Below are 23,879 nucleotides of genomic sequence, written 5' to 3' on the forward strand. Positions count from 1 at the left end.
GAATCAATCATTTCAATAATATAAAATACGCATAATCAAGTTATAATTTTAACAAATGCACTAAAAATATGAATTTACAATCAACTTACATGTATAAAATACCCACATACGTATAATATAATATTTAGTGGTTCTATTCATTAAATACAATATTAGTTTGTTTAAGAGTGAGAAAATGCTGTCCTATTTTTAAAGAGAGAGGCAGAGAGAAATGGGGTTTAAGTCCATATCTCACAAACAAAAAATCATTTTGGCACTAACATAATGTTTAAATTTATTTCAATATTTCGCTTATGCGTAGGGGTCTTGAGCAGTGGCAGGAAATCGGAGGAACTGGGAATAAACCCACGAGGTTAGGAAGGTGACCCTAGTCCTTGTCAAGTTGAAACCATGTGTTAGAAAACTCGACCACCGGACCACACCCGCCTAGCTGTGTAGTTATTTGAGAACATGTGTATAATGTTCAATTAATTTATATCACTCATAATACCTGCATTAACAACCCCAATGATAATTATTACTTGATATCCAAGACTGATTATAATAATGACATGATTAACCAGTATTTATTGTTTAATAATGATAGTAGATTAGTTGTTTTGACAGAATTAAATTTCTGTTAATTTTATTGTTTTTATCACCACATATCATTTTTTTTGTTTCTTGAAAAAAAAAATAGAAAATCTCTTAAATAAAAAGCAAGGTCATTAAGAAACTTAAAGGTCACTGGAAAGGATCAAATATTTTTTGAATAATGCAAGTAATTATGTCAAGATATCCTTTCCATAAATATAACCCGAACCCGAATGTCAATATTACCTGCAATAGGTAAATTTCAACGTTAGTTATTTCCACCGTTCTCCGTGAGTAGTTGTAACTTTCCGTCAATAAACAAATCGTGACGTCGTTTTAGTCCTTCTCATATTATAGTCTATATTTCTATGAGCAGAAGGACCAAAATGACATCACAGGTTGTTTATTGACGGAAGTTACGACTACCCATGGAGAACGGTGGAAATCGCTAATTCTGAAATTTACCTGTTGCAGGTAATATTGACATTCGGGTTTGTGTTATGCTTATGGGAAAGATATATTGACAAAATTCCTTCCATTATTTAAGAAATTTATGAAGCTTTACCGATGCCCTATAATGTTCCTATCATATATATCCTAACACCCATTCTCAGCATTAGTAATGATTACCTAGCTAGGTGTGCAGGTGATCGAAAGGATGGGTTTCTAACAAGTTAATAACAACATGCTACCACAAATGAAGCATAAATGAGTATTTTTAAATGTCAAGCATGTAAACACTTTTAACTTTCACAAACAGTTTTGAATCTTTGAAACTAGTTTTGACTCATGTATATACATGTATATGGCTTTGACTTGTCTTAAACAGGTTTTAACTCATATCGTTTTGACTTGTCTTAAACAGGTTTTGACTCCTGTATATATGGTTTTGATTTGTGTTAAACAAGTTTTGACTCGTGTATAATATATAGTTTTGACTTGTTTAAACAGGTTTTGACTTGTCTTGAACAGTTTTGACATGTCTTAAACAGGTTTTGACTTACGTATAAACAGTTTAAATCTTGTGAATTAATTTGAATTGTTAACAAGCTTTTAAAATTGCTTAAAAAATTTCTGAATTACGTTCAACATTTTATTACAAAGATAGTATTGTGAACATATAGTATAAAAGTACATTAAAGCGATGATATTTAATGATGACAACACCATGGTAAAATTGTATAATATATATATGTATGATTATATGCGATAGATGTTCTCTCACCACAATATTCTCTATTTGTTTATTTCATTTTGTTTATTTTAATCATTTCTTTGTGTATCATTGTAAATCAGTATAATTTATGACCAAATAAATTTATCAAAAATACCAAATATTTGCTTTAAATTTTATTAAATTTTGGTATGGGTGTGGTTTACAGGCAGTTTGCAGGTACATGTACTCGATCATGTGTCACTTGATGTTTTGTACCACAACTTGAAATGGGGTTTAACGTCCTACTATTATGCACCAGTTGGGCTAATGAAGACGTGCATACAGGGAGTGCACAAGTACATATACTCATGTGCCACTTGAAATGGGGTTTAACTGTTAAAGGGCCTACTTTGCTTCACCATCTGGGCTAAGGAAGACGGGCATAGGTCATACAGTGTGCTATGGGGGATAATTTTCCCAGACAGCAACAGCACTACAGTCTACACTTTTTTCGAATTCCATCGGTCAAAGTTTTTTTTACGTGTACTCCAATAAGTACGCAGGACCTTTTTTTTCCGTTCCATCCTAATGACTAGACACTGCTCCTTGTCAACCTCTCCGTCCTCAACAACTAACAAACGGAAGATACGCTGGAAAATCTTAAGAAACTTTCTCGGCCAACACCGGGAGCGAACCCGAGGCCTCTGAGTTAGCGAGCCAGCCTCTTACTCACTAATTACCATCATTAAAATTTATATTTTGCACCAAGATCCTAGTGAGCTAAATCAGAGGTGTTTTCAGAATGTCAGGGGGGGGGGGGTTCTGATTTATAAACAGAAGTTTTATGGAATTTTCACTAGTTTGTCAGTAACTCCTGCACAGTGGCACAAGAAACCGTTGGTCAGCAAAAGCTAGCCTATATTTTGTCAACCCACATTTTTCGAGCGATCTTTTTGATGTATGTTCTCATCTCATTCATCACTGGTCACTTTAGATTCACCATCTCACAAATGAAAGTTTGCAAACGGTGGTAATTACTCCCCCGCAAAATTGCGATATAGTTCGAATACGATCTGGGAAGCCCAATTGTCCTTTGGGAGTACTAACTACGATGTGCCTAGTTTCTGAAATTAGACACGCCCTCCATCTTACATCTCTTAGACGGAGAAAGTCCTGAGAAAGTTTCTCAGCCAACACCGGGTTTGAATCCTGGACCTTCTGGTTATTGTGTCTGCATCTTTCTAATTGAGCCACCATTTCTTGGCTAACACAGGGAGGGATCGAAAACAGGACCCAGGGGCAGATTCAGAAGGGGGGTTTGGGGGGTCCCCCCTGGGGGGTGCTCAGCTAGATAAAAAATTTTTTTGTAAAACAACTTTTTTGGTGAGAAAAGTGTCATAATTGTGCTTTATCCTATATCGTCAGATGGTGCGACAGGATGGGCACTCAAAGCGCGAGATAATGATATATGTGATATCAAAATTAATGCTTTGCATCAATAATTAAATTGAATCACAATGTCATCGTATTAATTCATAATAAAACTTGACGTCAAACAGGATGTTGAATTTCTCTGTTTAAAAAGCTCAATGTGTATGTATATACGACAAAATGACAATAGAGACCATGTATTTCTCAAAAAATTTCAAGCCAAGGGGGGGTGGGGGGTGGTGGAGGGATATACATTTTCTCAGGAACCTGGCAAACCCCCTCCTGCAAAAATTCCTGGATCCGCGCCTGGGACCACCTGGTTATAGTCAGCATGCACTTAGGCTACCAGTAATTTCTCATCCGAGACCAAAGCCCCAATCTCAAGGTTTCGATCCCCAGCTTGTTCGTGACAAGGAGTAGGGTCGACTGTCCAAACCTCGTGGGTTTTCTCTGGGTCTTCCAGTTTTCTCCCATTGGCACTGCTACTTACCCCAATGCTTGCAAAGGAATTATCTGAAATTTAATTTTACCATAAGTTAGTCCCGAAATGACCTAATCTGTGGCGAGTGGACGTTAAACACCATTTCTCTCTCTGTTTATTAATAATATGAACAAAAGGGCTATTGACTCCCTGAATCCTCAATACAGAACCGCCTCAAAGGGAGACAACTTTAAAAGAATTAGTTTCGAATTTGTTTCAAATTCTCTTTTAGACTCATCTAATTCAATTACCACGAAATTTGATATTAGATAATGAAATATGAAGACAAAATTACATTATTGCCTAATTTATAGACTGCATCTGTGTTTTCTAAAGCTAAAATCATTAGATAACAATTTTATTCTCGTATTTTGGCCAAGATGGCTTCCCTGAGTGAGAAATTAGCCAAGTTAGCCGATACAACTCCAGTTTTCCATGATCCTGAACAGGACACGTTAGATTGTAAGTGAGAATTTTCATTTGAAAATATTGTTCTGTATGAAATTATGTTGCCAGGGAAATCAAACCATAGCCAAGTTATTGGTCCATGGTCACACGTGAACGTCAATTTCAAGTTATTTTGCAAACACGTGGTTTTGTTTATAATCAGCTGTGATCACTGCATTTGTTTATTTCGTCATAATTTTTAATATACCGTCTTCGCCAAATTTATTAAAAATTTAAATTTTGTTGCTGCTCTTCAACAACAATACAGACGTGTCTTTTTTTTTAAAATAAATTGTCATTTTCTTGGGGTTTTTTTTCCAACATACATGTAATAATAAAATTCTGTCATTCACTCATTGTCAAAGAGATTTATGGACCCCATAAAAAGTTAAAATACTAGACGCTAGTCACAGTATAATTCGTCTGACATCGGATCCATATGTCAAATTGCTAGTCGTAGGAAAAATTTATAACCAAGGGCTGCCAGGGAGGATAGGCCTACATTCTGTGTTATTCACACACTGGACATCTGTTAAGACCTGGGGGGCCACTGTGACTTAGTGAGAAAGCACTGGCTCACTAACCAGAAGGTCCTGTGTTCATTCTCAGTGTTGGCTAAAAAACATTCCCCTTTTCACTGCTGCGTCTATTCGCTCGAATGTGATGAAAACCAGAGGTCCTGCAGCATGTTGACAGCACATTAACCAGGTTCAGGAGTTCCTAGGTTCAATCTCGATGTTGGCCAAGCTTTTTGGTCCTCAGGATTTTACAGCCAGGTTCCCCCCCCCCCCCCTTGTCAAAGGTGCAGACTGAATGGCCTGGCAAGGAAAAGTGGCTAGTCATTCAGATGTGAAGAAAATTTGAGGTCCTGCATAAGCTTATACCATATGCAGCACATTCAAGATCCCTCAACATTTGGTAATTGAAATAAGGGTAGACATTGGCACCACTGTCTGGGCAAAAATTTACCTCATAGCACACTGCATGTCATTAGCCCAGTTGATGCAGAAAGTAAGACATTAACCCAACTTCATACTTCATTTCGATCAGAGACCAATAGTTAGAACACTCCATAAAATGAGAATATAAAGTTATAGTAAAACTTAAAAGTGTAATAATATATAAATTTTGATCATTACCATTATATTTCAGTAACTGTAGCAAAGTTAGCTGAAAAGGATGAGAAAGATGATAGCCTCAATATTTCTACAAGAAGTAGTCTTAGAACCAAATCAACAGCTCTATTAGATGAAGATGATTCTAAATATTCAGGCAAAAGAACTTCTCGCAAAAAGCTCCGAAATGATGAGTTTTCAGGTGAGATGACTTGTTGATATTATTAGACTAGGACAGTGGTTTCAACCTTTTTATGCCAATGGCACACCTTGGAACACATAAAAAAATAGCGGCACACCTGGCTAAATATATATGAAAAATATTTGAATTTTGCAAAATAAAAACATGGCAAGTCATAGACGGCATACAACCATAGACACAGAATATATTTATAGAATGACTCCAGCTAAATAAAGAAAAGCACAGCTATGAACTTAGCTGGCTTCTTTAGTTAGATATTTTCTTAGTGTGCCCATTCGGAATTTCGCGGCACACTTAGGAAGATCTCGCGGCACAGTGGTTGAGAATCACTGGACTAGGAACTGGGCCTCAATTGCTGCTCACCTTATTGTTCTTCTTGGTTGGCGGGTGCGAGTGATGCTTTTCAAGAAAGCCTTTACTAAGGCTGCCAAGTACAACTGACATGAAACTTGACATGCTTGTTCATTGGACACAGGGGGCTTGGGTAGTTGATAAATCATTAACATCATAAGGTCTGTCATTGAGTCAAGTGGCATGGTGTCGATTCCCCGCTTGTATTTGAAAAGGAGTAGGGTCGACCGTCCAACCTCGTGGGTTTTCACTGCATCCTGGAGGTCGGGTGTTTGATCCCTGCATTGGCCGAGAAAGTTCCGGCGTGGTTCCCCCTTTTCAGTGGTGCAGAACGGAGGGCCTGACGAGGACAGCTGTCTTGTCCTTTGGATGTTACGAAAAACCAAGGTCCCGTGTATACATTGGAATGCACGTAAAAGATCCCTTGGCAGTTGGAATTCGATATAAGAGTAGGCAAAATTTCCCTTATAGCACACTGCATGGCGTATGCCATCTTCATTAGCCCAGTATAGGAGCAGAACAGTAGGATGTTAAACCCCATTTCATTTCATTTCCTTCCATGCATTGCACACTTGACCATAGTAAATAGAATGTGGTGGCTAATTGGGGTCCCGTCTTCGATCTATGTGTTGGCTGAAAAAGTTCATCAGGATTTTCCGCCATGATTCCCCCATGGAGGGCCCGACAAAGAACAACTTATATTTGTTCAAATGGGATGAAAAATTTGAGGTCCCATGTAAAAGAATCCTTGACAGTTAGAATGTGGAATAAGAGTAGACTGTAGTACTATGGTCTGGGCATACTGTATGATGTATGCCCATCCTCATTAGAAAAGTCAGTGCAGAACAGTAGGATGTTATGTTAGTTTCAAAATGACTTAAAGGAGGTAAATCGCTAATATTTGGGACCTAGAAATTGACACAAATGGGTCGCAACGCATATAATAATGTAATATGAATGTATATAAACTGATTTACATTCAATCGTTTCTGTTTTTACTGTAATTTCTAATCAGTTATGTTCGGCGAAATGCGCCAAAGTCTCAATTAAATGACAATCTTTAGCTGCTGGTTATTCCAGTCTACACCGATGGTATTTATTGCGCATGCTCTCCAGTTAAGAATATAGCGTCACCATTTGACATGACTTGTTGAATATGTTTAGCCACGTTCTTTGAGTTTCTTGTTCCAAATGGCGCTGAAACGCATTATGGTAAAGGATTTGTGTACCAATGGTAAAATGTTTATTTTGTCTTGAATATTGGATATCAGAAGCCAATCTTTTCCCTGTAAGATCACAAGACCAATGTTGATTTGAATTGACAAATAATTCGTGTTTTCAATGTCAAAGATTTTTGATGATATTGAGTTAAGAGACTTAGCTACTTTAACTAAAGTATTGAGTTTAAAGGACTTCAATTGTTTTTTCTATTCATTCATCTGATCTCCAGAGATCTTCATTATTTTGTTTGTTTTATAACAGATGAAGAAATTGATAGCCTAGCATTAGACGCTCTGAGAGAAGCTATTGATTCAGATGATAGTGGCCAGTCAGTCGATGATGATGAGGAGGAGGAGGATGATGACGACGAAATTGACATTGATAGTGGTGATGATAAAGAAGCAGTAGAAAATTTTAAGACAAAAATACAACAAGCGAAAAAGGAATTTAGGTAATTTAAAAATAGCACATTGCATTGTATAATATCCCAGTACTCATAGCACACTGCATTGTATAATATTCCGGTCCTCATAACTTCAAGATAAGAAAAAAAATTTTTTATATGTATGGCAGACTTTTTTATGACCACTAACTATATGTTACAATTTCATTTTATTAATTTACTCGATTAGGGTGTTTATGGTTAGCATAAAGGACTTGGTATAACAACCCTCTTTTTCCTCAAGTCCTACATTTTGTAAATAAACAAAGTTACATGTATATAAAGGATCTATTTTCAAAAATATTACAAAGAAATTAGATAAGTTTAAAAGGTTTATGTTCCACATCTGAAATGATTGTTGTTATGTCTGTCTATGGTGGAGTGGTGGGGGCTGAATGTTCTAATATATGCGCTTTAGGCTTTAGATCATAAGATCTGTTATTGAATTAACTGGCTAAATTTCATTCCCAACTTGCGCATAACAAGAAGGCAGTGGCTATTGTTATGACGAGTCGTAAAAATAGTTCTCAGGCTATTGTTACGACGATGCTTTCACAGCCCTCCATCGGCGAAGTTAAAAACTGAATAGTTGTATAAATAGTCCTAACCCTAACCATAACCCTTCCCATCTCTTAATTGCTGCCTTTAGTTCTGAAAACGTTGAAAATACTGCTCCTTTTTCAAAGCTGGTGTTGGGGAGATTGGCAGCCATTTTGGAATTCATTCTAAACTTGTCGTAACAATAGCCACTCTGTAACAAGAAGTAGGGGTCGCCTGTCCAACCTTGTGGGTTTTCTCCTCGTTCTCCGGTTTCCTCCCACTGCTAATGACCCCTATGTGCAATCGAAATGACCTAGTTTGTGTCAAGTGGATGTTAAATCTCATTTCTCACTGGTTGTCATAGTGCTACATGTATGTTCTTATACTTTAGTTTTGAAGGTGATGGCGATTATGGCAAATACGGCGAAGAAGGTGATGAGGAAGAAGATGATGATGACGAAGGAGATGATGATGATGATGAAGAAATGAGTGATGAGGAGGATGATGATGATGTTCAAGAAGAAAAGAAAATTAGTAAGTGACATATCACTGCAATACGAAACAAACTGTAAGGCTAAAAGATAACAATAATTTCATGATATGGACAGAGAAGAAAAAGATCCTGGTTGTCATTGTTTGTATAGGGCCAAAAGCCAAGGTCTTGTGTACAAATTGGTAGTGTATGTGACATATCCCTTGACAGTTGGGATTCTAAGGTAAGTAGATGGTAATTCTGCCATCTTGTAGTGCATACGTAACCATAGAAACGACCATTCTTGTACTGACAATATATTAAGCCCTATTTTATTCTGTGGGTTCTAATTTTACTAACAGTAGTGTTATGATTATTTCAGATAAAGATGGTAAAGAGTCCGGTATAAAACAGTTTTCTACGCCAGCGGCTGCCAGTGAAGAAGTGGAAAAGGGCAAACATGCTAAAAATCAATTAGGTTTGTTTTTGTTAAATATTTTACCCTTTGCTTCTGTTTCCTGCCCTTTTCTTTAATAACTTTAAATCTATCATCTCTACCTAATTAACAAGATCTTGTAAATATTTTTAATCTCGACCACTTCTACATCAAATCAATAGTTGTACATGATGCTTGAAATTTGGAACAATGGCTCTTCTATAATTACTGTATTATTAGTAAAGCTGCACACCTTGGTGTTTTGTCCTTTACCATTAGGTCGTGTGGTACCTCTCTGTCCTTTACAATCGAGTCATGCGGTCCCTTGGTGTTCTGTCCTGTATTTTGGCAAGGAACAACAACTAGTTGTTTGGATGGGTTAAAAAAAACGAGGCTGTCTACATATTGGAGAACACTAAAGGAACTTTTGACAGTTGGAAAAGTAGGACGTTAAACTCTTATTTTATTTATTTATTGTAGGTATATGGGATGGTTTACTAGAGACTCGTATAAAACTACAGAAGACTGTATCATCTATAAATCAACTACCACAGCCTTCTATCTGGTCACTCTTTAATAAACTGGGTGGAGAAAACTTTGATAATCTTGCTACTGAAGGTAACATAGACTGTATTCTACCAGATAACATATTGTTTAAATACACTGTTTCCCTTTGTAAAGTAAATGCTCCTTGGCCCCTTGTATAGTAAATACACTGTATCGCCTTGTATAGTAAATGCTCTGTGGCCCCTTGTATAGTAAATACGCTGTATCCCCTTGTATAGTAAATGCTCTGTATCCCCTTGTATAGTAAATGCTCTGTGGCTCCTTGTATAGTAAATACACTGTATTCCCTTGGATAGTAAATACACTGTATCCCCCTGTATAGTAAATGCTCTGTGGCCCCTTGTATAGTAAATGCTCTGTGGCCCCTTGTATAGTAAATGCTCTGTGGCCCCATGTATAGTAAATGAACTATGGCCCCTTGAATAGTAAGAGTAAGAGAATCGCACGGTACCTGTACAAACAAAAGCCACTAAGACAAACACACAACACTAAGACAAACACACAACACAAAGACATTGTTGAAAGTAATAAACCACGAAAATACTTTCAAATCAAATTATTATTCTTAGAATGTCAAGTAATAAAATCTAGTCATTTGGATGGGGTAAAAAATTATGTACAAGTTGGCATACATGTAAAAGAACCCTTGGGAGTTGGAATTCAATAAAGAATAGGCTGAAATACCACTATCATTAGCCCAGTTGGTATGGGAATGTATGACATTAAACCTCAATTCATTTCATTGTATTACATAACTAGCGGAAGAAACAACACTGCATTGGTTGTTCCCAGGAACCGAAAGTAGTATCACTCCAGAAGCGGTATGCATCGCCACCACGCCTATATTACTCCCATGTCCGAGCTACCCCTATAAACCAAATTTCAGCCCCTTGGGATAGCCAAACCTGAATAGACGGACAAACAAACGGCAGTCACAAATATTAGTATAGATAACTTGTACCTTTTCAGCGCAATGTGAACTACGAACTCTGTTGGAGAAACTGGTTCAACTACAGACGTTATTACTTCTACAGAATCCAGCAACTAAACAAATAGTTTCCGACAAAAATCAACAACAACAACAGTAAGATTTGTTCATTATATAATCAACAGCTCAATTACATGGATCAGAAATTTCTTTTAGTTCTCTCCAATATGTAGACAGAAACTCCTGTTTTTCAAACCAACCAAACAACAAGTTGCTGTTTCTTGCCACGCCCTCTGTCCTGCACGACAATGTGAAACTGAGTACAAAATACTTTGAATTCGATAAAGGCAGAAATGCGAGATACAATTATTGTCTCGTCTCTAAGATACAGGTAAAGCCTAATTACCTCCCTTTACTACTGAGCACTTTTGGTGCGTACGCCATCCTACCGGTTTCCATATACGGCTGGGTAGACTGGAAAACAGGGATGACCTGTCTTCTTCAAGGACACAAAAACTTGATGAATAATTCAGGTCTCAAACCAGAAACTGTCGTCTGGGCAAACTTTCATTGATAGTACACTTCATGGAATATGTCATCTTCATTAATCCATTTGGTCCCTCTCTTTCCTGCTAGGTTTAACAGGGGAGCAGGAGTAGCTCAGTCATTAAAATGTTAAACCCAATTTCATTTCAATAATTAACATATATTAAAGATACATTATGTAAGATTTAGATAAAGAACTAGCCATTCTTGCTATTATAGTTCGAAAGTAGATGATGTAAAATGAATAATTTGAAAATTTCATTCAAATTACTCTATTGCAAACGAAGATATTAGCCTTTGAAGGTTTGACCGAAGCTAAGCCTCGGTCCTCCATATTTGATTAAATCAAATTATCGCTGAACCATTCTAATCTATTTAATATCGGAGAATTCTGATGCCATCGAGAGTTGATTAAGGCTTGGATCAGTTAATGAATGTCTAATTAATACTTTAGAAAACATTTCAGGCCTAAAGAAAGACCTGCAATAGGCAGATTTAGCTCTTGCATAATGCATGTTTAAGATACGGAGAATCCTGTGTTTTGTCCATCAGATGTTCTGTTGTTGATTATGGAAGTATTTTTCAGTACACGAGAAGAAGATGATGATGGTGATGAAGATGATATTAAAATGAGTATTGAAGACGACGAGGAGATAACTAGCGAGGAAGAAGATGGTCAAGCGAATAAATCAGCGTCTAAGAAGCCCACTCCGCTACTTGTCACAGGTACAAAGAGAAAAATACCTTTAGATGAATATCCTGAATTCCTAGCGAAACGACATACAGACTTCCAAACATACAGGTAGTGTATTCACTAAACGATGCGATTATCAGTTAACTAATTATCAATCTTATTAAAATTCAGATCTATATTTCGTTTTGGTTTTTTATACTTTCTATGGCCAACACTACATGAAGATCTGACAAGTTGTACTCAAAGGTTGTGTCAGGGGTCATACGAGCTGCTTTTGACCCTATGACGTCAGACATTGATTAATCAACCTGCGTTGGCGTTTCTAGTGGTTTACCCACAGTTCCGTGCATGGCATGCGGGTAATAGACACAACTCTTCCAGATTCGATTGATTAATCATCAAATTTTAGGATTCTAATATCTTTGGGTTGAACATGACATTTTAACTTTTGTCCAGGTGCGCATCAAGACAATAATTGATAACAACTGTCATTAAAAACACCATTGTTAGTTAGTTTTTATATTTCTATGGCATAGTCTGATCGGACATGAAAGCCACTAACCATGAAACCCTGGGTTCAATCATGGCAAGGGGTATATGGTTAACGCATGTCCGTTGTATCATAAAGTCTGTCATTGAGTCAACTGGCATGGTTTTGATTCCCCGGTTGTTCGTGCCTGTCAACCTCGTAGGTTTTCTCTGGGTCCTCTGATTTCCTCCCACTGTTAAAGACTACTATGTGCAAGCGAAATAACCTGGTTTGTCTCTCTCAATCACTGCGCTGCCTGGGAAATCTCCACCAAATATTCCGATGTAGTTTCCCCCGTGTGTGAGTGGTGCAGAACGGAGAGCCTAGTAAACCACTGTGTCTAGTCGGTCATATGTCCTGTGTACACATTGAATAGCACGTAAAAGACCCCTTGACTATTGGAATTCCAAATAAAGAGTCCAGACATAGTACAAAAAAATAGGACATTAAACCCCATTTCATTTCTCTTATTGGTCAGATGTCAGGACCTGTGATTAAAGGGACAATAACACTCTTGCTGGCTTGACAGCTCCAGTAAATAAATATTAGCCTTATTCTAAGTATTAGATGTTTAAGTGTCCTACCTGTTGTGTAAATTATCCATTAAATCCTATTTTACTTGTCCAGAGGGTTCAAAAATATTTTTAAATCCAAGTCACATTTGAAAAGGTTTACGTCAGGCTTTTCAAATCATTTAGTTGAATTTTTCTAATTTTTTAAATTAGGTGTGTTAAGATGAAATTTGTATCATTAATTAATTGGAATATTGTAAAATAGTACAATTTGTTGACCAGAATAAAGATTGGGACATATTTATTCAGTTACAACAAGAGTGGTATTGAGCCTTTAAAGGAGCTAAATTCATGATTTCAACATTTCTTGAATAGATATTTCCATGTTACAGGTTCATCAAGTATTTGGGCCGAATGGTTAGCACATTGAGTCAACTGGCGGGGTTTCGATTCCCTGGTTGTATGTGACAAGGAATAGGGTCGCCTGTCCAACCTCGTGGGTTTTCTCCGGGTCCTCCGGTTTCCTCCCACTGCTAAAGACCCCTATGTGCAAACGAATTATTGAAATAGAATTAAACCATGTGTTAGTTCCGAAATGACCTAGTTTGTGTCAAGTGGATGTTAAACCCCATTTCTCTCTCTCCCTCTCATCAAGTATTTGTACTAAATCAGTTTTAAACTTTGGTTATTTGAGATAATAACATGAATATCCTGGTTTATTTCAGAAATGATACTATCACTAAATGGAACAGTAAAACTCAGTTGGTATCTGGAAAGATAAAAGGGAAGGGTTTTGGTGCCTTTAATCAGTCAGTTTTAAAACAAATACAACAGGTATGTAATTCGTCTAGATAAAATATATATTGACATTTTTGACAGCAATGTGTACAGAGATGATACATGGGTCAGTTTTTATTACGGAAGCCTAGTTGAAACATCGCTCAACAATTGTCACTTGATAAAGACGAGATAAGCCTAGTTGAAAAGTTTATCAGTAATAAACAGTATATGTATTCAGACTAGAACAGTGGTTCTAAACCCTTTTTTGCCAACGGCGCACCTTGGAACACATGAAAAGAATAGCGGCACACCTGGCTAAATATATATGAAAAATACTAAAATTTTGCAAATTAAAACCATGGTAAGTCAGACGGAATACAACCATAGACAGAGACTAATTATAGACATATTGAATGACTCGAACTAAATAAAGAAAAAACAGCTATGATCTTATCAGCAGACACCAGTGAATACTCAATTGGGATCACTGGTTTTTCACATTTTCTCAGTGTGCCGTTCAAAATTTTACGGCACACTAGGTAGATCTCACTGGTTGAGAATCACTGGATAAGAGAAACCTATAGAAACATCACTCAGTAATAAACAGTAGTTTTGTGGTAAAGACTAGCGAAGACAAACTGATCAGCAGTTGCTTAATAAAGAGTAGGTAAGCCAGGTTGAAACGTCGCTCAGTGATAGGGGGATCACGTGGTTAAGTGGGTAAGACGCTGGGTCGGGTGTTCGATCCCTGCATTGGCCGAGAAAGTTCATCCAGATTTTCCGGCGTGGTTCCCCCTTGTCAGTGATGCAGGACGAAGGGCCTGACAAGGACAGCTGTCTAGTCGTTTGGATGGGACGAAAAACCGAGGTCCTGTGTACACATTGGCGTGCACATAAAAGATCCCCTGGCAGTTGGAATTCGATATAAGAGTAGGCCGTAGTGCCGCTGTTCGGGCAAAATTTCCCTCATAGCAAACTGTATGGTGTATGCCCGTCTTCATTAGCCCAGTTCGGAGCAGAACAGTAGGACGTTAAACCCCATTTCATTTCATTTCATTTCACTCAGTGATAAACAGTAGTTACTTGATAAAGATAAAAGAAGCCTAGTTAAAAAGACGATAAGTAATAAATAGTAATTACTTGATAAAGGACTAGATAAGCCTAGTGAAAACAATAATGAGTAATTGCTTGATAAAAAGTACAGTAGCCTAGTTGAAACGTTGCTCAGTGATAAACAGTTATCGCTTGTTAAAACTAGGGAAGCCTAGTTGAAATGTTGATCAGTAATAATGAGTAATTACTTGATATAAAGTAAAGTAGCCTAGTTGAAACGTCGCTCAGTGATAAACAGTTATCGCTTGTTAAAACTAGGGAAGCCTAGTTGAAACGTTGATCAGTTATAATGAGTAATTACTTGATAAAAAGTAAAGTAGCCTAGTTAAAACGTCGCTCAGTAATAAACAGTTATCGCTTGTTAAAGAGTAAAGAAGCCTAGTTAGAATGTAGCTAAGTAATAAACGGTAAATGTATTCACTAAAATTGTGAATGGTGTTTATCCAGTTCAATGACTAAATACATATTTGTATATTTTCTCCAGATTATGAGTGATAAGGAAAGATTAATCAGAAGAACGCAGTTGAAGAGATCAGATTATCGGGTGTTGGGAACGACAGAAGAAAACCGACCTGAAGAACAAGAGTTACCTCCCGAAGATGTGGAGATGGACAGACCGGTGGCAGCACCTGTCAACGATTACGATGTAGAAATATTTGATGATAGCGATTTCTACCATCACATGTTACGGGAATTTATTGATAGAAAATCATCGGAGATTGATGATCCATTGGCTTTAGGAAGGTAAATTAATATCTTGTGTTTAGGCTAAAATGTTCCACACGGGTTGTTTGCTTGTGAGTCAATCAGATTAAAACACAGACCCTAATTCGGTTTGTTTTTTATAGTTCAAAATTTGGTTTTACTTGTCTTTACTATACTAGGATCTGGAAGAGTTGTTATATAACCTGTGTTCTGGATTGTGAGGGATAAGCCAATGAAATGGTCTGTTGCAGCGAGTTCTTGGCGTGCGATGCACAAAACTGTGGGTATCCTACTAGAAACATCAAGCCTGATTGGTTAATCAAATGTCTGATGTCATATGGTCAAAAGCCTCTTGTATGGCCCCCCCCCCCCTCATAGCCCTCTGAATTGTATAACATCCCAAAGGAATAAATATGCGACAAATCTTGTCGACCACTCGGACGATTTAGCTGCTGTGGGCGTATGTTTCGTTGCCTGGCAACCTATTTTATTTCAATTGATTGTATGATGTCATTGCACTATAACGATCAAAACTAAATATTAAAATAAATGTTTTCAACAGACAGTGGTTAGAGGTACAGAAAAGTCGAACAAAAGTTAAACGACATGTTGATACTAAAGCTAGTAAAGGTAGAAAATTACGGTAAGTTGCAGTATCAGTTTATTTTAAATAGGGGTTTGGGTGGCCGAATGGTTAGCACATTAGCATGTGCGCGCTGTATCATATGGTCTGTCATTGTGTTAACTGGCAGTGTTTTTCGATTCCCCGGTTGTACGTGACAAGGAGTAGAGTCGCCTGTCCAACGTCTGCTAAAGACCCCTACGCGCAAGCGAATTATTGAAATAAAATTGAACCATGTGTTAGTCCCGAAAGGACCTAGTTTGTATCGAGTGGACTTAAACCCCATTTCTCTCTCTCTTTCTCTCATGAATGTATTATGTTTATTTATATATAGGTATAATGTACACAGTAAACTAATCAATTTTATGGCACCTGTAGATAACTCACCTTGGACAGACGAAGCCAGGTAAATATACACATTATTATATTCAATATTAAATATGTAATATTTGATTGAAATAAGGGTGGGGGTAGTTAGCGGGTGGGGGTAGTTAGCGGGTTCACGCTGTATCATAAGGCCAATCATTGAGTCAACTGCCATGGTTTTGATTCACGGGTTGTACGTGACAAGGAGTAGGGTTGCCTGTCCAACCTCGTGGGTTTTCTCTGGGTCCTCCGGTTTCCTCCCACCGCTAATGACCCCTATGCGCAAGTGAATTATTAAAATAAAAAATTGAACCATATGTTAGTCCCGAAATAACCTAGTTTGTGTCAAGTGGATGTTAAAACCCATTTCTCTCACTCTCTGATTGAAATAAGACACAAGAGGCAGATCCTGTTCAATTTGTTTTTAAATTTCAGATCCCTAGCAATAACAGTCCAAAATGACTGAGTTTGCATTGTGTGTGTGGGTAGGGTGGGGTGGGGGGGAGCTATTCTGATTTTATCTACAAGCACTGCAATATCTTTTATACTGTCCTGTCTTTATCTGAAACAGTCTATAGTCCATACCAGTTATAGTTTATGACATGTGGTTATCTAAAACAGTCTACAGTCCATATGATTAACAACATAGTAAGATCTGTTATTGGATCGGGGGGTTGGATGGCTGAATGGTTAACACGTGCGCACTGTATCATAAAGCCTGTAATTGAGTCAACTGGCATGGTTTCGAATCCCTGGTTGTACGTGACAAGGAGTAGGGTCGCCTGTCCAACCTCGTGGGTTTTCTCCGGGTCCTCCCACTGCTAAAGACCCCTACGCGCAAGCGAATCATTGAAATAAAATTGAACCATATGTTAGTCCCGAAATGACCTAGTTTGTGTCAAGTGGACGTTAAACCCCATTTCTCTCTCTCTCTCTCTCTCTGTTATTGGATCAGCTGGCTGGTTTCGTTTCTAAGCTTGCAGGAGTATGGTGGCCTGATCAGCCTTGTCAGTTTCCTCCCACTACTAAAGACCTCCCCGCGCAAGCGAATTATTGAAATAAGAATGTATATATTAATCCTGAAATGACCTAGTTTGCGTGTGGTGGACATGATACCCCATTCGCTCTGGTCTCCCCCTTCTAAGGTCACAATTAACCAGTAAAGACAATACACCTTTATACAAGCCAATTAAAGTGTTATATTTAAATCTTTCCCCAGAGTGTAGGATATTAACAATAATGTTATATTTATATCTGTGTATGTTTCAGAGATGATTTATATAAGAGTTTAGTTATATCTGTCTGTTTCCGGGATAATTTATATAAGAGTTCAGTTATATCTGTCTGTTTCAGGGATGATTTGTATAAGAGTTTATTTGGTCAGAAAGTTAAATTACCAGAAGGCAGTGATGAGTCATCGAAGGGAAGATAACTCTAAATATATAATAATAATAATAAAATAATAATTAAAAAAAACGTGTAAAAAATAAAATATTTAAAATATTTCTTAAAAACCTGTATTTTGTGTTTTTTCTTTTTTTTTCTACCTAATTGCCATGCAGCATTATTCGAGTCGCCTCGGAAATTGATTGAAAGTCTGTCATGAAGGCATAGTGATAGTAACAATCTATCACAATAATCAAACGGTTCTAAGGCTATTTTGGAGCCTTTACCTTCTATTTTTCACCGTATTTCTTTGTTTACCAAAAGGCATCGTTTCTAACATATTCCTGAAGCAATGGCCCGAGAAATCCCTCTCTGGCCATTGCTGGATTGGATTCTGATACTTGAGCTTTTGAGGGAGTGTGTCTATTCTTCCCGTTCAATGTATCCGAGTACAGCAACATTGACAGCCCTTCATTTAATCTGGGGTCTTCCCTAAAACTTTTGACAGTGATTTAAGGTATTAAAAATGGTGAAAGTCTTGTTCATCTCCATACAGTCTTGTTTACATTGTTTACGTGTTGATAGCCTCAATTGTCACGCAATTAGTTTTTCTGCAATATGGTGCTATGTACTGGTTAATTGGGCATAATAAAATCGTGAGTCATGACGTAACATTATGTAAACATATTTGGTCCAATTTGGAGCTTTGTTTAACGCGTGATGACATTGTTACGCAGTTAGCTATTAGTTGTTAATCAGACTGTTGACCAGTCATAATTTGGAACAGAAATTTGCTTCCATTAAAGCAGTGTTTAGTGGGATTAGCTCTAATCAAACAAAACAGGCCTCCAACATAGTTAAGGGTAGACCGGTATTAACAGTAGTTTCATATTTCAGCTTAAAGGACAATATTGGTGTCAGTCATTATAAAATATGTGATAGAACTGGTTAAATACATCCCAAATATAACTTTAACACAGAGATCATTGCTACGGGAGATGTGTAACAAGCATGTGAAGAAACGGGAAGTGACGACAAACCTCTTGTCAGTGGTGCAGAACGGGGGTGGGGGAGGGGGTGACAAGGACAGCTGTCTAGTCCTTTGGATGCACATAATAGGTCCCTTGGCAGGTGGAATTCGATTTAAGAGTAGGCCTTAGCACCGTTGTCCGGGCACAATTTCCCTCATAATTAGCCCAATATAGGAGCAGAACAGTAGGACGTTGAACCCCATTTCATTTCATTACAGTTAAAGAACACCTGACATTTAGAAATCGAAAAGCGAGTAAACGGTAGCACCACTGACTGTTCCACTCGGCAAACCTCAACAGATTCCAGTACCCTACATCTAATCTCGGATGTATGACAAAGTCCGCCATTAGAACTACTTTCAAGTTCCCGGATTACAATGGCGTTGTCCATGACGACCAATGACGTCATTGATGACGACGTATTTGAATATATCAAACACACTGGTGCCTAATGCTGTTACGATTGAGTTTAGCATCATTCACATTTGGGCTTTTCATGTTACGATTAAAAGGTATATTACTCTCCATAGATTCGCATAATCCTATTAAAAAATTTATACTAATGTTGATAAGACTTGATAAAAGGCTTACTACCCTCTATTCCCATCACAAAATTAAAATATTTTTAGCAACTGACAAATGGTTTTGGAGCAACCTGCCAAACACGATGACGTGTAAATGTTGGTGTATATCGATTACAAAATCATTTCTAAAATTGAATGATTTTTTCAAAATTTAATTATATTAAATTATTACAGATTTTGCTGGAATACATTCCTGTATAATCAATATATGCCACGTGAATTGTCAATCTGTTTCACAGATATTAAAACATAGATATGACGTCACCCTTTGATGTTTTTAACCAGTATATAGGAGAATGTACGCTTTTTTAATAAATAATGGACAGTTTTATAAATAATAGACGATCGTCTAAGAAAATACCAATAATAGACACGAATCTCTGAAAAATGAACATGTATTTTGAGATAATTTATTCTCTGAACAAATTAAATTACAGAACATGAAATTACTTTAAAACCTCGATCATAGTTACCGAAATGTCACATGACCGAATGTTGATTTCACGTGTTTGTCTTCATAAAGAATTCCACTTAAATCTGTCCGTTATATGTCACTTGTCCGTTTAATAGTACGTTCGGCACTAGATCGATGATACGTTTTTATACGCCTACATTTTCACACCTTCTTTGTGGACACTCTACGGGTCATAACTTGAAATATAGGTTATATCCCAAAGATCTCGGTTCCTTTCGATATTGTTTTGTATTGGACCGTAATTTCATGGATTATGGCCCCTGACTGTACACACCAGAGGTCACAATTATTAGCCCATTTTGATGAAACTGAACATGTGTGTTTATAACCCAAAGATTTCGATTCCTTGCGATATTGGCGCATATCGGACCTTAACTTCCTGGATTATGGCCCCTGATTTTCTACTTCTTCTACTTCTACCCGGTAGTGTCCACAATCATGGTTGATCATTTTGACACGACGTGGGTTGCGCATGGCCGGCATGACGACGAAAAGTTAAAAACGGGATTAAAAGTTAAAAAAAACCAGGATAAAAATGACGCGGTGTCGAAGCTCACAGAGCCCCAGACAACATGGACTTGAAGATCTCGAGAGTGTCGGAGGATGGCATGTCTGGTGGTAAATCATTCCACTCTCCTATTGTTCTTGGGAAGAAGGGGAATTTCTTGGTGTCATTCCTGGCAGGTGGAATTTGGAAAGTTTGAGGGTGCATGTGTCTAGTTGTCCATGGTGGGATTAGCATGTCTGTTGTGATTTTAATGAGGTTGCGGATCTGAATGAACAAAAAAAAAGTCTTTTGAGCCTGTGGAACCTATACAGGTCACAATTTGTATCCCTTTATAAAAAACGTTCAAATATATCACCGTTACACCATAATCACAGTTGATTTTGAATTACGTGAATTGGTTTGTGCCTTTGATTCTGTGTCCTGTCACTTATATCAGAGTATATATTAAATTTTAAATCGAAATTTGGACGGCTAGTACCCTCCATATTAACCACAGTACTAAGAATATTATCAATATCTAAATCATTCTCGTGAGCAACCTTTCCATCACAACTTTGACGGCTATCAAGAACATCACAATTTTTACGGCTATTATCTTCCATATCGAGTACATTACCAATGTAATCAGTATCCAAATGCTTATCACATATATTCTCATTATTAATATTTGTTTTCGACTGTGTTATAAACATGTCTCCATGTCGAATATTTTTGATTGTCTGTGTATGCTTGCATTGTATGACTGGAGTGTTTTTTCACATGCATTCATGAGCATGTGCGTGTTGTTTTAAGAATAAATCCATTATTTTATGGCTTGTTGTTTTAGAAAACTATCCATTATTTGTATCTCTATGGTGCTATGTTTTAAGTCTGATAATAGCCTCAGACTGTCTATTATGTAAATACAAAGAAATGGACAGTCTTCGGCCATTATCCATCACATAATAGATAAAGTAAAATGAAAATATTGAAAATTTCATTCAAATTACTTCATTCTGAGCCAAGTTTTCATTGCTTATAGTTTTGACAAGATGTGCGCATTGTGGTAACCAGGGAACTGGTATATTTAAGACTTAGCCTCGTTTTCCCATTTTTAAATTAAATTCTTAAATGGCGAACCGTTCTAATCTAGTTAAAATCTCGAGTATCCGATGCCATCGATAGTTGATCATGATCTTGTTTTGTTAATACATATAAATGTCTAATTATTAATTTATATAAAATTTCAGGCCTGAAGAAAGGCCTGCAATATGCAGATTTAGCTCTTGCATAATGTATGTTTAAATTAAGGATTTACGATAGGTGTGTGGGATATTAATATGTAAATTAGACTCATTATCGATTCAGTATTCCACATATAAACCTAGATTTCCTGAACAAAATGCATCAATGTTTTTTTTCTTATGTGACTTTTCCTCATTGTATCAACAGAGTAAGTTCTGTCAACATTCCAACCTCGTGGGTTTTCTCCGGGTCCTCCGGTTTCTTCCCACTGCTAAAGACCCCTACACGCAAGTGAATTATTGAAACAAAAATGAACCGTGTGTTAGTCCCGAAATGACCTAGTTTTTGTCGAGTGGACGTTAAACCCCATCTCTCTCTCTCTCTCTCTCTCTCTCTCTCTCAATATTCTACACATTGGTGCCAAATGCTGTTAACAAACAGGTAAATATCGATAATAGATTCTATCGTATTTTATTGCAGAGTAAGATTGAGTTTAGCATCATTCCCATTACAAATTTTAAATATTTTTAGCAACTGACAAATGTTATTGGAGCAACCTGCCAAACACGATGACGTGTAAAATGTTGGTGTATATCGATTACAAAAGCATTTCTAAAATTGAATGATTTTTTTCAAAATTTAATTATTATATTAAACTATTATTATAGATTTTGCAGGAATACATTCCTGTATAAGCAATATATGCCACGTGAATTGTCAATCTGTTTCACAGATATTAAAACATAGATATGACGTCACCCTTTGATGTTTTTAACCAGTATATAGGAGAATGTACGCTTTTTTAATAAATAATAGACACGTATCTCTGAAAAATGAACATGTATTTTGAGATAATTAATTCTCTGAAAAAATTAAAATACAGAACATGAAATTACTTTAAAACATCGATCATAGTTACCGAAATGTCACATGACCGAATGTTGATTTCACGTGTTTGTCTACATAAAGAATTCCACTTTAATCCGTCCGTTATATGTCACGACTTGTCTGTTTAATAGTACGTTCGGCACTAGATCGATGATACGTTTTTATACGCCTACATTTTCACACCTTCTTTGTGGACACTAGAATGTCCATTGTTGCTTTATGTCTTTTTTCATATAAAATGTATTTTAGTTAAGTGATATTGAATTACCTTAAAAAAGTTTATTTAATAAAGATTACACACACAGGCTTCCAGTAAGTGTTACTTACTATATTTAAGATTGTGAACGATATGGCACCGGCATATCTCTGCAAACTCGTCGACGTCAAGTGCTCGCAAAAAGTCACCCGTTCTAGCCAAGCACCACCACTTGCCTACCCCAAAGGTCGAGCTAACAATAAATTCTCATGATACGCCCCTATCTTATGGAATGGACTACCATGCGAAATTATAGCCGTGATGAACATTGAAACTTTCAAAAAACTCATCAAAACCCGCCTTTTCCGCCCCAATTTGGGATGTTAAACCGTTTTGTCATCATGTTTTTATTGTTTTTATAGTTACTCTTTTACATATCTTATTACAATTTTACTGAAGTTTTCTTCTTATGTAGTTTTATTATCTGTAAAAATCTTACATAATGTATCTTTAAATTTTTTATATTTTATAAAGCGCGTATCTTTTTGCAGTTTTACTGAAGTTTTCCGCCTATGTAGTTTTATTATCTATAACAATTTTAATTTATTTTTTATATTTAATAAAGCGCGTTAAAAATATGCCATCCTTTTCACGGTGTAAATTGTTCTGTTTTAGAATGCGCTATGAAAGAATGTACTAGTATTATTATTATTATTATTAACATTATCATATCGCTTCATTTCCTTTTTATATACGTTTCCACACTGATAAGCAGTGAATATTCGTTAGGTGACTAAACTCACTGAGATGAATCATATCGGTGCAGGTTAATGAGCTCGCAATATTAACTTTTTTTCCTTCTGCAAAATTATTTCTAGAACATTTTTGGAAGTAATAGAAAAAAAATAAATAAAGGTGTTTGAATTATATCTGGATGAAAAAAAAAATTTCCTGTTTAGTCCCAAAGGTTTGCTGTTTATGGATTACTTCACTCGCCACAGACTAGATCATTTCAGGATAAACATTGTGAAATTTTATTTCGCGCGTAGAGGTCTTTAGCAGTTGGAGGAAACCGGATGACGCGGAGAAAACCTACGAGGTTGGACAGACAACTCTACCTCTTGTCTAAATGTCAACCCGTATGATCTAAAACGCACGCGTTAGACTTTAGGCTATCGTCCCAATAAAATATAACATTATATCAAATGAACTTACACTCAGTAGCGGAAGAACGATACAAGACGTATGACACGATTTTATTTTTCCTAGAAAATCTTTAAAAGAAATAAAATAAAAATGATGGCATATGTAAAATAGACTCAGTATCGATTCAGTATTCCACATATAAACCTAGATTT

General features: G+C 36.8%; 1 protein-coding gene across 1 annotated transcript; it reads left to right on the forward strand.

Annotated features, from left to right (window-relative positions):
* The first annotated feature begins 3,515 nt into the window (after positions 1-3,515).
* On the forward strand, positions 3,516-17,737 carry LOC126823330 (protein AATF). The gene is made up of 13 exons (XM_050552105.2): positions 3,516-4,103; positions 5,241-5,405; positions 7,239-7,428; positions 8,351-8,493; positions 8,814-8,909; positions 9,348-9,485; positions 10,404-10,518; positions 11,495-11,710; positions 13,369-13,477; positions 15,021-15,280; positions 15,804-15,884; positions 16,198-16,269; positions 17,583-17,737. Exons 1-13 carry the CDS (start codon positions 4,022-4,024, stop codon positions 17,659-17,661), a joined length of 1,746 nt encoding a protein of 581 aa, XP_050408062.1. The 5' UTR covers positions 3,516-4,021; the 3' UTR covers positions 17,662-17,737.
* The last annotated feature ends 6,142 nt before the right edge of the window (positions 17,738-23,879 follow it).

The sequence above is a fragment of the Patella vulgata genome, chromosome 6, assembly GCF_932274485.2.
Source record: "Patella vulgata chromosome 6, xgPatVulg1.2, whole genome shotgun sequence".
Classification (NCBI taxonomy): domain Eukaryota; kingdom Metazoa; phylum Mollusca; class Gastropoda; family Patellidae; genus Patella; species Patella vulgata.